The 17,018-nt window shown below is 41.3% G+C and overlaps 1 protein-coding gene across 2 annotated transcripts in view; it reads left to right on the plus strand.

Moving 5' to 3' along the window:
• Nucleotides 1-17,018, plus strand: part of rsph9 (radial spoke head component 9) — a 79,276-nt gene that overhangs the window by 30,961 nt on the left and 31,297 nt on the right. For both annotated transcript variants that reach the window (XM_043687257.1, XM_043687256.1), the window contains one exon: nt 2,176-2,322. In XM_043687257.1, coding sequence (XP_043543192.1) covers nt 2,176-2,322 — 147 coding nt within the window. The remainder of the gene's footprint in view (nt 1-2,175; nt 2,323-17,018) is intronic.

Here is a 17,018-nt window from a genome sequence, read left to right on the forward strand (position 1 = left end):
CAGCAGGTCAGGCAGCTTCCAAGGAACAGGAGAATCGACGTTTCGGGCATTAGCCCTTCTTCAGGAATGAGGAAAGTGTGTCCAGCAGGCTAAGATAAAAGGTAGGGAGGAGGGACTTGGGGGAGGGGCTTTGGAAATGCGATAGGTGGAGGGAGGTCAAGGTGAGGGTGATAGGCCGGAGTAGGCCCCTCCCCCCGCCTTGTCTCAGTCAAATCCCTGAACTCAGCACCGCCTTCCTAACCTGCAATCATCTTCCTGACCTCTCTGCCCCCACCCCACTCCGGCCTATCACCCTCACCTTGACCTCCCTCCACCTATCGCATTTCCAAAGCCTCTCCCCCAAGTCCCTCCTCCCTACCTTTTATCTTAGCCTGCTGGACACACTTTCCTCATTCCTGAAGATTCTCCTGTTCCTTGGATGCTGCCTGACCTGCTGCGTTTTTCCAGCAACACATTTTCAGCTCTGATCTCCAGCATCTGCAGCCCTCACTTTCTCTCAAATCTATGTTTGGACCAAGGCTATAATGAGATTAGAAGCAGAGTGCCCTGCCGGAACCTGAACTGAGTGTTGGTGAGCAATTGTGCTTGGTAGAACTGCTGATGACATCTTCCAGCACTGTATTCATGATTGAGGGTATACTGATGATTGGTAATTGGCTGGGTTGGATTTGTCCTGCTTTTGTACCTGGGCAATTTTCCACATATTTTTGGGTAGCTGTCAGTGTGAGAGTTATACTGGATATTCTATGTATCTGCTACCTTGGTTGTTTTAGGTGGTAGTTTCACAGGTTTGGGAGGTGCTGTTGAAGAAGCATTAAAATTATGGGAGCCGTTTTACTGTACAAAGTGTAAAGATTCAAGGTCTCTATAGCCAAAAGAAAGGCAGGAAGTGTTTATATTGTTGCTATTGTCAATGATTAGATTACTTACAGTGTGGAAACAGGCCGTTTGGCCCAACAAGTCCACACCGACCCCCTGAAGCGCAACCCACCCAGACCCATTTCCATACATTTAACCATTCACCTAACACTACGGGCGATTTAGCATGGTCAATTCACCTAACCTGCACATTTTTGGACTGTGGGAGGAAACCGGAGCACCCGGAGGAAACCCACACAGACACGGGGAGAACGTGCAAACTCCACACAGTCAGTCGCCTGAGGCGGGAATTGAACCCAGGTCTCTGGCGCTGTGAGGCAGCAGTGCTAACCACTGTGCCACCGTGCCGCCCATTTTGTTAGTTTATATTTAATATTGTATTGTATGAGGTAATGTCCTAGACCCTTGGAGAGATTCTACCTGGACTTTCAACTCTTCCACGACCAAGCAAAGTAGGAAAACGGCCACTCAGCCAGACCTATTCATGCCCCATACCTGATTGTCCTATTAGGAATTATCTCCTCTGACACAATCTGTTCAACACGTATGTTACTGGCCGCTGGTGGGCAGTTGCTTAGATGGCACGCTTCTTAGGTCAGTTCCTGTGGGCAGGCAGCTCTGTGAGACCCACGAGTTACTTATTGATACCAATGGAAAATGTTTTAGGGTTGCGTAGGTTACAGACAACATTGCTGCCAGCCTTCAGAAATCAATGTAAATCTCATTAGCACCACTGGAAACTAGAGGTGGAATCCGCAAAGTCATTGCCCCCCCCCCCCCCCCAACTAAAGTCTTTCCACACCTCCATGAAAAGATTTCAGAAAAGTTTATTGCTTTCCTTAACAGTCCATCAAAATTATAACTCTAAGGTACCTACCTACTATGCTACTCTTCCTTAGTCCCAACTAGGTAGCCTCCTTATCTAGTCCAGCTTCGGTGAAGTCGTCTAGATTCGAAACATTAATTTGCTCTCTTTCCATAGATGCTGCCTGACCCGCTGTGATTTCCAGTATTTTTGTTTTCAAAACAAGATTCCAGCATCTACAAATATTTCCATTCTGGGTTACATGTTTCTGTTTGCAATAGTTTCTTCAACTGCTTTTGATAATGTGCCTAGAATCATAGAATCACATATTACAGAGGAGGCTATTTGGTCCATGTCTGCACCACAAAAATTACACCACTACTTTGCCATGCTACGCCTGTAATCTTTAATGGCATTACACTTCAAGGGCTCATCCAAGTACAGTGGTGCTATCAGTTTAATAGCATTGTCCACCTTGCATTTACCCTCAGGTTTGTCGGTTACCGAGGCTGGGAAGTTGCAATCCTATCTTCACTTCACTGAGCCTGTCATTCTGAAGAAGAAGTCACAGCTGTTGCAAGCCAATTTGGAGGATTCAATTGACTTTCTCAATTCTCTTGAAGATGACGAGTTAAAAGGTACATCACTGAAACGTCTTCCAAATCTATGGAGCTGAAAGAATTAAATTATGGAAACAGGTTATACAGATTAGTCTTGTGCCCTCTTGATAAAGAGGGTGATCCAACTGAGGTGCTTAACATAACTAAACCATTCGATAGGGTCAGAAAAATAAATTAATTCCTGCAGTTGAGCAATCCTGAACAAGGGGCCATAACCTTAAAGTTAAGCTAGGAATTTCAGGTGTAAAGTTATAAAGCATTTCTTCACACAAAGGATATTGGAAATGTAGAACTTTACTGAAAAACTGTTGAGACTGGGAATCAATTGGACTTTTAAAAAGTGAAATTAATAGAATAGAAGCAAGCTGAGGCAGATAAATGAAGTTAAGATATAAATCAGCCATTTTCTAAGATCATAGAAATAGGAGCAGGAATAGACTGTTTGGCCCATCTAGCCTTTCTCCATGGTCAATACGATTACAACGGATTTGACTGTGGACCTCATTCGACTTTTCTGACCGTCCCCATGACCCATAACTGATTTGTCAAACAAAGATCTACCTAACCTGTTTAATAGATGGAAATCCAGGAGTTGAATTAATCAGCAAAAGATTGTCAGGGATTTACAAAGATATTATTGTAAATCAATAGGTTAGCTCAAATGGCAGTTTGTACATTTCCATGCCCAAAAGCTAACCATTCCACGGGGAAGAAGCTCTTTGCTTTAATATAAATAAAACCACCAACAAATTCACAAAATACCCAGTTGGATGTACGTTTGGAGCAGATCACACTTGAATCCAGGCTTTCTGGCTCAGAGGTCAGTATATGCTGTGTATTAATGACTTGAATGATAAAAGTGAATGTACTATTACCAAGTTTGCAGATGACATAGAAATAGATGGAAAGCAATTGGTGAGGTTGTCAAAGAATCTAGGAGAGAAATATAGACAGGTTAAGTGAGTGGGTAAAAAGCTGGCAGATGAAGTATAATGTAGGAAACTGAATTTATGCTTTTTCACAGGAAGATTAAAAGAGCTGAATATTATTCAAATTGAGAAAGACTGCAGAATAGAGGGATTTGGAAGTTTCCGTCAATGAATCATAAAAAGCTAGCATCTAAATTTGGCAGATAACAGGGAAGGCAACTCGAATATTGGCCTTATTTAAAAAGGAATGGCATGTTAAAATAGGGAGACTTTGCTAAAGCTGTATATGGCATTAGTCAGACTATAGCTAAAATACTGTGAACAGTTTTGGGTCCTTTATCTAAGAAAAGATGTACTGGCATTGGAGGCAGTACAGAGAATGTTTGCGAGACTGATAGATAAGGAGGGACTGGCCTATGAGGAAAGATTGAACAGATTGGACCCATACTTGATGGAACATATAAGAATGAGTGGTGACCTTATTGAAACATGCAAGATTCTTAGAGACTTAACAGGGTAGATGCAGAAAGGTTGGTTTCTTTTGTAGGAAGTCTAAGCCAGGGGTCAAGACCTCAGAATAGTGTCAGATATTTAAGGCAAAGGTGAGGAGAAATTTCTTCTACCCTCAGAAGGTAGTGAACCTGTGGAATTTTTTATCACAAAGGGCTGTTGCGGTTGTGTCATTAAAGTATATTCAAGGCTGATACAAGTTTTTAATCAGTAAGGGACTAAGTGGTTATGGGGAAAAGGCAGGAAGGTGGAGTTGAGGATTATCAGATCGGCCATGATCTCATTGGATGGCAGAGCAGGCTCGATGGGCTGAAAGGCCGACTTTTGCTCCTAAGTCTAATGGTCTTATAAAGAAAGAGAATTCAATTTATTTCACAGATAATGATAAGGGGGCAGGGAGGCTTCAGAAGGACTTGGACAGGATAGGAGTGTGGGCAAAGAAGAGACATATGGAATGCAGTGTGGGAACATGTGAGGTTATTTGCCTTGGTAGGAAGAATCAAGACATAGACTGTCTCCTAAACGGGGAAAGACTTCAGAGGTCTGAAGCACAAAGAGTCTTGGGAGTCCAAGTTCAGGATTCTCTTAAGGTTAACATGCAGGTTCATTTGGCAGTTAGGAAGGCAAAGACAATGTTAGCATTCATTTCAAGAGGGCTAGAATACCAGAGCAAAGTATAGCAAGAGTACTGCTGAGACCTGTATAAGGATCTGGTCAGACCGCAGTTGGAATATTTTGAGCAGTTTTGGGCCCCATACCTAAGGAAGTGGAGAGGATCCAAAGGAGCTTTACAAGAATGATCCTGGGGATGAAGGGCTTGTCATATGAGGAGTAGTTGACAATTCTGGGTCTGTACTCGATGAAGTTTTGAAGGATGAGGGGATGATCTGATTGAAACTTACAGAATACTGAGAGGCCTGGATAGAGTGGGTGTGGAGAAGATGTTTCCACGAGTAGGGGAGTCTAAGACCCAAGGGCACTGCCTCAGTATAAAAGGATGACCCTTTAGAACTGAGATGAGGAGGAATTTCTTCAGCCAGAGGGTGGTTAATCTGTGGAACTCATTGCTGCAGAGGGCTGTGGAAACCGAGAGATTGAGGATATTTAAAACAGATCTAGATAGATTCTTTATTGGTAAGATGTTCAAAGGTTACAGGGAGAAGGCAGGAGAATGGGTTGAGAAACATATCAGCCGTGATCGAATAGTGGAGTAGACTTGATGGGGCCTAATTCTGTTCCTATATGTTATGGTCTTATGACCTAAAAATCACCATATCATCATGGTAATTATTGTTTCCATGTATTAAACAGTAATACACGTGTTTGCATAAGCTCTTTTTTTCTCTGTATGAAACCAGCACCAAATCACATGCGTCAGAAATTAAAATAAAAAGTCGCAAAGACTGGACATTAGGGGTGTAAAGACTTGCATGGAAACACATTTATCTCCACCCTCCTCACTAATGAAGGCCCCACGCACACCTTCCAGGTGAAACAGCAAATTACTTGCACTTCACTCATTCTGATTAACCATATTCATTGCTCACACTGAGAGCTCTTCTATCTCAGGAAGACAAAATGCAGACAGGGTGACTACTTTGTGGTACACTTGCGTTCTGTCTGTAAAAATGATCCAGAGCTTCCAGTTGCCTGCCACAATAATACAACCACCAGGTTTCCATGCCAAAATTTCTGTCTCAGGTCTACTGCAGTGCTCCAGTAAGATTCAGTGCAAGGTGGACAAACAGCACCTCATCATCCACTTGGGGACATTACAGCCTTCAGGCTCGAGCATGATCACCTCTTCCATGTCCATTTGTTTGTTTCACACCACTTCCATCTTGCCATTCTACCTAGCACGGACACAAAACTAGGAAGCTTGTCATTGTTTGCCAGCAGGCTCTGTCAAGAGAAGTTGACTTTGGTTAGGAGTTCTGGCATAATAAATCAAGGGCAGCTTTTGATACCAGTCTGGAGCTTGGATATAATCTGCTCGTGGCAGTCGGAGTTGGGATCCTCTCCACATAAGAGGTGGGGAAATAAATGTCAGACAGCCCACTGATATTTTGATTTTCCTGCCCAATTGTGGACTGTTTCCCTTCTGGAGTGAGAAAAAATTATTAAGGGAATTGAAAGTGGGTGGCAGTTGCAAGATGCCTCAAGCAAGTGAGTAGGCAGCATAGAGGGCATGCAAAGGTTGGTGGTGCCCGGAGTTGGAGTGGGTGATAGAGAATGAAGAAAGATTTTACATGAAATGGTGAGTCGTAGAGCATGTGCCCTGTTTATGGGTGGATATAGCAGCAGAGTGGGGGCAGAGTCCTTATGTATATTTAAGGCTGAAATAAATTCTTGATCAGTAGGGGAGTCAAAGTTACAGGAGAAACACAGGAAAGTGGACATGATCAGCCATATCGAATGACTGAGCAGGCTCTTGGGGCCAAGCGGCCTTCTCCTATTCCTATTTATTATGGCCTTATTGAACGAGAGTGAGGTATTCAGAGAGAAGATGGTGGCACTTAAGCTAGCAGAGTGGGGAATGACATTGACCCTTTTTCTATAGATTGTCTTCAATAGACATCCTGGTATAACACAGTTGACGAGTTGTGGACACTGTTTGGATTACACAAACTTACTGCTGAAGGGGTATAATGACCTACAGCGCAATTTTCTGTAGCAGTTTTCAATTTTCTATAGAGCGAGGTTGCGGAGGAACGCAACTGTCACATTATAGCAGAACGAGCTGTATCGCAAAACCTTCTATCTTCTCATAAATAGATCAAATTCCTTCTAATTTCAACACATCTAGAGTGCTCTGTGCCGTGATTGTCACCTCATTTAAAGGAAGATGTAAATGAAGTTGGAACTGTTCAAAGAAGGCTTGCTAAACTGACACTTGAAAAGGATGAGTTGGCTTACTAGAAAAGGTTGGACTATGGTCAACATGGTCGAGTTGGACCGAAGGGTCTGTTTCCATGTGGTATAATTCTATGACTATGATGTCATGACTAAGCTTGGCGAGGCTTGTATCTGCTGGAGTTTAGGACAATAACAGGTTACTTGATTGAGTCATATAAGATCTCGAGGGTGCTTGATAAATTTCCCCTTGTGTTCACTATTTTAAGACAGCACAAGGAGAAAATGTTTTGCTTTAACAGTGTCATGAGTCTTTGGAACTTTTTCTCAGGAAACAGAGTCTTTTAATATTTTTGAGGCAGAGCTGGATAGAGTGTTGATGAGTAAGTGGGTGAGAAGTCATTGGGGATAGGTGGGAATGCGGAGTAATTAGATTAACTCAGTGAATGACTGAGCAGCCTCAAAAGGCCAAGTGGCCTACTCCTGCTTCTAATCCCCTATGTTTACATGTTCCTTTTACTTCTGATAGTACTGCTTTTATCCCCTTGTTAATGGTAAGGTGGACTGGTGGAAATAATCTTTCACTGTGTAACCTAATAGACCATGTAATGTGTCCAGAACATCTGAGCAACCTTAAGTCCATTATTTTGAATGATTCTTTCAGATTGCCCCATTACCTCTTACTGGTCCAATAAATACAGTTATATTTTTTCCAACTCCGTTGTTGTTTCTGGACATTGTGTGAACTACACATATCTTTCTTGCATAAGTGACATAAGTTAATTAATGAATGTTGAAAGCTGTTTAGGCTAATTGGAAACCAGCTTTTAAAAATATTGGACTAAGGCAGGCAGTGCCGAAGAACATTTCTCCAGAGATAGCAAGGAAACTTGAAATGCAGCAAATCAGCAAACAAAACAGGTAATGTCTGGTTGATAAGTCAACATCCAAAGGGTGACAGACAGCTTCATGCCTCAAGTTGGACTCAGTGTTGGAACACTTCTAAACAAGGGCTCCACTTGGAACATTAACCTTCCTGTTCAGATGTTGATAAGGCTGCCTGAAATTTCCAACACTTTACAGTTTTCTGAACGGAATATAATGCCTCACAATGCCACCTGACTTAGTATCACATTAAGAAAAAATGCTATTTGGTTCATCATGTCTGTGTAGAGCTGTCCCATTAGTCTAATTTCCCCACCTTATTGTTCTGCAGTTTTGTTCCCTGAAATTATTTGCCTGGTGCTCCTATTCAAACAAAGAATGACTGTCAATGGATTTTCTTTTGGGCTTTGGGGAAGTTTATTTTAAAATCTATTTTCATAATCAAACTGTTCAGAGATGTTACCACACACCTCTAGAGCCGGTGTGACTTAAACCCAGGCATCCTGTTCTAGGAGTAGGGACACTACTACCGCGACACAAGAGATTCCCTAGGGGTTGATACCAGGACCAACCACTCCAACTCCTTGTTTTTACTGTTATACATTAATAATCTAGATCTTAGTGTGCAGGAGACAGTTTTAAAGTTTGCAGGTGACATGAAACTTGGAAGAATTGTAAACTGTGAGGAAGACAGTATGGAACTTTAAAAGGCTGCTGACAAGTTGATGAAGTGGCAGCTGAGGTTTAATGCAGAGAAGTGTGAGATGATGCACTTTAGTCGGAAGAACATTGAGAGATTACATAAAATAGTGGGTACAATTCTAAATGGGTGCAGGAGTGAGGGACAGATCACTGAAGGTGGCAGGACAAGTGGAAAGATCAGTTAATAAGGCATACAGTATCCTCAGCTCTATGAATAAGGTTATAGAGTCCATTAGCAAGGAGATGATGTTGAACTTGTACAAGATACTTGTTAGACCTCAGCTGGAGTATTGTTTACAGTTGTGAATGCCACATTAGCGGGAAGATGTGACTGCATTGGAGAGAGTGCAGAAGCAGTTTACAAGAAACAAGAATTGAGAAACTTTATTTATGAGTATAGATTGAAGAAGATGGAGAGAAGAAGGCTGAGAGGAAATCTGATAGAGGTTTTCAAAATCATGAGTGGGCTCGATACAGTAGATAGATCTGTTCCTGCTCACAGAAAAAAAAAGAACAAGAGGGTGTCGACTTAAAGCAATGTGCAAATAAAATAAGGTTGATGTGAGAAAAAAAACCTTTTCATTCAGCAAGTCATTAGAGTGTGGAATGTACTGCTTGGAAATGTTGTGGGGGCAGGTTCAATTAGGCATTCAGGACAGCATTCGATGATTATTTGGATAGAAATAATCTGCAAGGATATGGGGAAAAGACAGGAAGTTGGCACTTGATACTAATATTCATTTGAACAAGAATTTCTTGTGAAGCACCCTTCAATGTTCACAACATTAAAGGTGCTAACTGCAACTTACTGTGTTAAAGTAAGGGAGACTAGACCAATGAGGCAGTGCAGAATTGTGGACTACATGTTGTCATGAGCTTCCATTTCCCATCAGAAAGCATTGCATTATTTTTATCCTGTTTCATTGTAACGATTTAGATATTTTAACAGCCACGGTGCCCCCCCCCATTGCTATTTCACAATTTCATTTTTTTCACAATATCCTCCTTTAAAGGCGAACCATCTTGCAAGATCTGTGCGAGGGTTGGTCAGTGACAGGGGCAAGGATTGAACATAATTCACTAACAGAGCCGAAGTGAGTTGTCAGTTTAAATTGCAAACATTCATTAATCACTGAATTTTAATTGCTCTAATCTCAGCTTTATTGGGTGGGTGAGGGGAAGGGGGAGATGCTTGGTCACAAAGGAATGGTTTACAGGAAAGTGTCAGGAGAGTAGGGTACTGAACTTTCTATCAGTTTTTATATCCTCCCTCTCCTAGGGCTCACAAACAGACTTGAATTTGAATAAGTTTAACATTTAGTCAGAAGATGTACAGTTGAAGTTGTACGAACTGGGGCATTCCTAATAATGATGAATGATAACACTACTTAAAGTTTACAAGCTTTAAAATTCTTTGAGGGTTCTGCTGTGGTCAGCAATAAGAGGCCCAGCTGGCTTGCTTGTTTTTGTTGCTGTTGGAATGAGAGAAGAATATTGGCCAAAAACTCTAGGGAACTCCCTATTCTTCAAACTCTGCCATTGGATCTTCTTGACCCTTCTGAAGCTGGGGACCAGGCCAGTAAGGTTAAATGTTTCCTCCAGAGACAGCTTCTCTGACATTGCAGTTTCCTCAGTCCTTCTGCATAGTGTCAACTTAGATTATATGCTCAAGCCCTGATTAAAGCTTGAACCCATGCCCTGCTGTTTCAGAGGCAAGAATGCTGTCTGTTAAACCAAAAAACTAAAACTTGAAATTACATCCTTCTTCATCAGAGAAATAAGCCTACTTAATAAAATGGTTAATATTTGTGTTACATTCACAGACAGGAATTTCTTACAAACTAATTAAAATTGTCATGAATTATATCTACAATCATTTCTAAACTGCAATTAAACTGTAAAATCCTTTCTTAGTTTCAGTGATATTCTCTGATATGTTTTCCATAATTCTATTAATCTATGGGTGAAAAGATTTTACCTCGCTTCCATTCTTACTCCAAATGCCTCATTCTTAGTTTGCCCCTGGTATTTGAGTCTTTCCCTGCTTGTTTCCTTTGTAGATTCTATTATAACTTTGAAACTTTAACTGTATCACATCAGAATCTTCTTTCCTAAAAAGGTCCATGGGCAGAATTATATGTTTCCCCACGGCTAGGTTTTCAGGCAGGATGGAGTTCGTGAAATTCTTCAAATGATCTTCTCAAAGGCCTCTCACCTATCTCCCAACTTCAGTCAACCTGTTCAAAGATTCTATGACACACATGGGATGTGAACTCGGGTTTCCTAGTGCAGAGGTAGGGATGTTCCCACCAAGCCACAAGAGCCTGCATCCTGTATTTTTACAAGAGGAATAGGTGAGGCCTGTGGCAGGTGGAACCCTTGCTATAGCTGAGGCCTTTCCGTGACCAAATAATGACCACTTAAAGAGCTTTTCCAGGTTTCAGCCTTCAGAAAGGGAGAAGTCCAGAAGGCAGACCAAGCCTCAGGCAGAAAGGGGAGGATTTGGTGGGTAATGTTCCCTCCAAGCCACGTGGTTCCACAGCCGCTCAGAACTCCTGCATACTGCAATCACGCAATGCACTGACTGAAGATTTCAGAAGCTGCTGCTACACACAGACCTCAGGTGTATAGGTAGCAAGACAAATTTAGAGGGAATGTAGGTGGTGGTCTCCGTGTTCATCAACATCAGGTAGCAGGAAGGGAAATGATGCCATCCTAAAAATCCTGACTCAAGTTCTTTAACTGGAGTTGAAAGTTCAGTCATCAGTTGTCTCACATTTCATCAATTATTTAATAGCCTCAGAATAAAGCAAATTCTGCTGTTTCCCAGGATGACCAACCCTTTGCTGGTTCTGATGTGGTTCCCATTGTTTCCTAATCATTCCTTTTCAGTAGCGACCCTTGCTGTTTGTTATGTGTATTAACGCTTTGGACATACATGTCGAAGATATAATTAGGAAGTTTGCAGATGACATGAAAATTGGTGGTGTTGATAGTAGGAAAATAGTCTCAGATCGATATTAATCAGTTGGCAAACTGGGCAGAGAAATTTCATAAAAAGGCTAAACAGGTTGGGACTCTACTCACTGGAGTATAAAAGAATGAGAGGTGATCTCATTGAAATGTAAATCATTCTTAACGGGGTTGACAGGGAAAATGCTGAGAGGATATTTCCCCTCATGGTAGAACCTAGGACTAGAGGGTATAGTCTCAGAATAAAAGGGTACCAATTTAAGACTGAGATAAGGAGGAATTTCTTCTCTAAGGGGATTGGAAGTCTTTGAAACTCCTTGCCACAGAGAGCTGTAGGGCAGAGTCTTTGTGTATATTTAGGCTGAGATTGATAGGGCAACCAAGGGTTATGGGAAAAAGACAGGAAAGTGGATGCGAGGAATGTTGGATCAGCCATGATCCAAGTAGATAGCAGTGCAGACTCAAGGGGTCAAATGGCCTACTTCTATTCCTATTTCTCATGGTCGTACCAGCAACAACCACATCCCAGAGAATCTACCAGCAAATATCTCCAGAATTTTGCCTTTAAGACTATATCTAGGACACCACAGCAGGCATGACACATTGTGTGTATATGTGGTTCAGGTTATCAGCTCAGAACTATGTTTTTTGCCTGTACACCTGTTTTAACACTGATGCAGAATTTCCATTTCTGTTTGTTCTGATATTGATAAAATTAATCTTCACGTTCCTTTTGTGCACTGGTTCATAGTCATAAAAATGCTAAGGTGATCAGAAAATTAAACAGTACTGATGGTGTATCTTTGTTAAATGAAAGATGGTTTGACTAATGGAGATTTCTGAAGAAATATGTGATTGGATAAAAAAGGAAATATTGTGAATGAAGCTTACTGATTTTTAAAAGACACGCAAGTTATATTACAAAAATATCAGATCTGATATACGAGGAAATGGAGAAGCTAGGACACTAAGTTAGGTGGGAAATAGAAGCAAATAGTTTGGGTAAAGGGATGTGGCTAGATTGAAGAAGGGTCAGTGTAGTAGAATTAAGTATCAGTTCATCCACACCCTTGTAACTGTAAACCTTTTCTGGTGTTTTTCCCAAGTTTAGGATTCACTCATAGTTGCATTAGATTGCATTTTCCTCTTGTCTGCTTATTTGTTTTTTTTTTATCCCTGGGTCACCTGCAAACTCTCCATTGTAGCTTACTGCCAGGCCTCTGTCGAATCCGGTTTGTAATCAGTCTGTAAGGTAGTGAAGTGACTCCCTTCCTTCTTTGTCATTCCTGACTTTGGCACCTCCCACCAGAGCCCTCCCCTTGAGGATTGTTTGACGTAGTTTTTCCAATGTTTACTCTCAGTTTATCTGATTCCATTGTTAATGAAGTGTAAATCTTAATCGGTGCTTAAAAATGCCCTCAAAGGTTTGGGATATTGGATCGTGTCCAGTTTCAGAAAGGTCAAAATAGAAAAGTCCTCAGGGGCATTTTATGTGCAAAGTATTTCCTTCTTACCATTGCTGTGAGCAAAAGGAGTCATTTCTTACCCAATATTGTCATTTTGTGGTTTCATGATATTTTTAACATGGACAGTATGGCATTCTGTTCTTTACAAAGAAAACAGCTGATTGAGGTACAGCTTAGATTTTAGGAGTCTTCTTTTACCCTTGTTTTTTGTACAAGGTGAGATGATGAGAATCTATGTTATGCAAAAAGTTGACATGACGTGGAATTCTCTGCCTAAAGGGTGGTGGAAACCGATTCAGTAATAACTTTCAAAAGGGAATTGGAAAACTGATTTAAGTCGGAGGAAAAAATGCACAGTTGCATGGGAAGTGCAGAATAGTGGGACTAAATGTAGTCACCCTTCCACACTGTGTCATTCCCTAATTCTATAACAGCTGCGCAAAAACAAAGTCCCTCAATGTCTTCGTGCTTGAGGATCTTCCAGCAATACAGATCAGAATTTTTTTCCCACTTTTTGTTAAGTGTGAGGGTGTGTGCATTAGATGGCAACTGCCTTTTATCTCAATGAAAACGGGTCCAAGTGGGGAACCGCCTGAATTAGGTGGTCAGAAACTGGCAGCTAATTGGAAACTGGCAGTATCTGGGATCTGAAGTTGGCTTGTTCAGATTTGCTGCTCAGGGATGCAGTGGTGAGAACCTTTAATACTCAGACTTTTTTTCTTATGGAGTGGAGATCGAAAGCAGAGATAGATCGGGGTATCTGAGACAAGGGCAGGGGTATCAGATGCTATCGCCTTTCCCCCATCTGTGAATCTGATTGGGACAATTGGAGGCCATGAATTGACTAATGATGGGCTTTAATTGTTGGTGGGTTGAGGAGGCCACCTATGGACCTTCTCGTCAAGAACTCGCTGAGGTGATTTTTCTCCAGAGCCAGCTTGCCCCATTAGTTGCCTGACTTGCTGATAGGGGGAAATCCTGCCAATAACTAGCATTCTATTAGAGGAGGGGAAATAAGGGCGAAACAGATATTCTTATTCTTTTTCCAAATCCATGATGTAACTCAATTAAGATTCAGCTTTTTTTTGTTGTTTCTTGAATTGGATAAAGATATTAATCAACTTCAGGCTGTTTTTCCAAAATAAAAAAAAATCTGTTTATTACTTGAAAAGTTTGACAGATTCCTTTGTGGGCATACAGTTGACTACATGATTCTAAAACTACCTTTGTACGCCATTCACTGCACCCCTAGTGTCTCACCCCTCACAGACAAGAGAGACACATAAATGAGGCACACCAGTCATCACTGATGCCTGTTGCAGTTCTGGTTGGATTCACCATAAGATCTTCCGTTCTATTTGTACCCTTTCCATGTTGGTTTTGCTTCTGTTCACCGCCTTCCTCTGGCAAATTAGAATGGGGATGGATTAAATTCACAATAACAATGAATCAAATAAACCTTCCCTTCCTCTCATTTCTGGATATATTTTTAAGAGAAATAAATAAAATTGTTCAAATGTGGTTTCTTTTTAACAATCAGATAGCTTTTTACCTGAACCATTCACAGCAGTGTCCTGGAGAATAATCCTCAGTTTGTCGAGTCACCACGTTAATTCTAGAGGTTGTGAACCTTACTTTTGCCTTGGAGAGGTGGTCAAGATCTATTGGATGAAAGAGGCTGTGTGTCACTCACTGCTGTGGCAGCATGTGATTTTACCAGGTTTTATTGGAATTAACTCTCATCTTGAGAAGGATAGCAAGGTGCTGGTGAAGGCTGGGAATTATGTGTGTAACCCTCAAATCAGAAGTCTGAACAGCTGGGAGCACTTTGAGCAATAATATCTGCCTTTGAACTTTTCTTTATCCTTTAACTATGACCCTCTGAACTTTCTTTACCTCCTTGTTTTTATTTATATAGTAATGTGTGAATTGGACTGTGGTGACCCTTCCATGTTTAATCTTAATTAGCTCAGCCTTGGGTTGAGACTTTGTTATCTTTAATTGCCTTTCTTCGTGTCAACGCTGTTAATAATACCATTCAGGGAGTGATTTTTCTTTCATTGCTATCCCACTGATGATCTGCAGCAAGACCAGAGTGTAATGTTTCAGCAATAAAATGCTTTGGGTTTGCTTTGTCCGTTTCGGTATCTTTTCAACATTATTGGTTTTACGATTATAAGAGTTGATGCATTTCAGGAAGGAGAGATAGTGAGGTGTCTGAGCCCAGTATTTTACAACATTACTGTTAACTTTGGTGGAATTCTGTTTTGAAATAAGAGCAAATTATAGACAGTGCTAGAAATGCACAGCAGGTCAGTCAGCATCTGAAAGAGGAAGGCAGGTTATCATGAGATGTCGATGCAGAAGTAGGCCATTCAGCCAATTGACTGCAACTCTGCTATTGTTCCATCATTCTCAGCTCCATCTTCCTGCCTTTCCCCCAAAACCCTTGGTTCCTTTACTGATTAAAAACCTGTCTCAGCCCTAAATGTACTCAATGACCCATCAGCCTTCTATGGCAAAGAATTCCACCAATTCACAAACCTGTGAGAGAAGAAATTCCTCCTGATTGTTATCTTCTTCTGAGATTATGCCCTCTAATCCTCGATTCTCCTATAAGTTGAAGGAACCCACATCTATCCTGTAAAGTTCTTGAAGAACCAAGCATGAAGTCGCTTTTCATTTTTAAAAAATTCCAACGAGTACAGGCCCAATCTGCTCAATAATGCCACATAAGGCAATCAATCCCCTTATTGCCAGTTCACCAGGGTTTGTACCACTGGTGTTTCCAATCCCCCAGAGCTGAGTGAACATTCTCTGAAGTTTTTTCAATGCCAGCATATCTGTCTTTAGATAATGGGTACAAAACTGTTGACACTTACCCAGCTGTCATCGAGTTTTAGCAAAAGCTCCCCACTTTTATACTCTAGCCCTTTGAAGTAACATTCATTTTGTCTTCCCTATTACTCACTGAACTTGTATGCTAGCTTTTTGGGATTTATGCATGAGGATTTCCAAATCTCAAGGTGCTGTAACTTTCTGTAGTCTTTCTCTAATATTCAGCTCCACTACTCTTCCTGCCAACATGCATAACCTCACATTTTCTCACGTTATATTCCATCTGCTATTTTTGTTGCCCACTCGCTTAACTTGTCAATATCTTTTGTATCATTCTTACCACTTGACATTGCACCTGTTTTTGTATGATCCATAAACTTTGCTTTGGTACATTTGCTTTCCTCATCCAAGTTAATGCTACAAGTTTTGACAGTGGGTTCTGTCTCTCCTGATGTTTACGGTGAATTATTTTTTTCCCCACTGTACTCCTTCAAAGATAGTTAGGTCCTGTTCCTAGCAGTTTTAATTGCTCACATTGACTGGTTTCCACTCTTCCACCATTGTTCACCAAAAAAATCCATTCCCACAAAATCATAAGAAATAGGAGGAGGAGTAGGATATTCAGCTCCTTGAATTTATTCTGATATTTAATCCCTTCATGGCTGATCTGACTGAGGCCTGAAATTCACTTTCCTGCTCCAACTGTACTTCTTGACTCCATTGTAGATCAAAAATCTGTGTAATTCAGCCTTGAGTATATTCTGCGATTCAGCCTTCACTGTTCTCTGTAGGAAAGAATTCCAAAGACTGATGACCTTTCTGATAAGGAACACCTTGTCATCTTGTTCTTAAATGGAAAACCCCTCCATAATTCAAGATTTACTCCATGAAGGGTAAACACCCCTCAGCATCCTTGTTGCCCACTGTGTTCCCAAAACAATTGGAAAATCACTTGAGCCATGAACACTTTGATCGAAGGTTCTTGACAATCAAACATCCCAGAGTCCCTATATTTTTATAACTAAAATTGAGACAGAAACACACCATGTTCTTTATACTTCTATGATTTTTCTCCTGGATAAGAGTGACCTGAAGATTAATCTTTGGCCTTTGTAGATTCTAGTTCCATGCTGGGGAAATGCTACCTCGCTGTTCAGATCCTTTAAGGCAGTCAGTGTTGATGCAAGTCTATCTAATGGAAGAGATTACTAACTGTTGGCCTGTCACACAGGACATTCACTCATGGTCATTGTCCAGTGACTTCTGGTTAATGGGTATTGAAGCAGGAATTCAACCTGATTGTTTCTACCCCTCAACCCTACTCCCAACATAACCCCACTTGCACCACCACCACATCTCCAACACAAACAACTCCACCCGCCACCACAACCCTACTCCCAAAAGCAAACCCACTCAAAACAGCAACCCCACTCCCAACCACAACTCCACTCCCCACCACAACCCACTCCCAACAGCACTCCACTCTCCACCGCAGTCCCACTCCCAACAACGCCACTCCCCACCACAATCCTACTCCCCATCGCAACTCCATTCCCAA

This window comes from Chiloscyllium plagiosum, chromosome 3, assembly GCF_004010195.1.
Source record: "Chiloscyllium plagiosum isolate BGI_BamShark_2017 chromosome 3, ASM401019v2, whole genome shotgun sequence".
Taxonomy (NCBI): Eukaryota; Metazoa; Chordata; class Chondrichthyes; order Orectolobiformes; family Hemiscylliidae; genus Chiloscyllium; species Chiloscyllium plagiosum.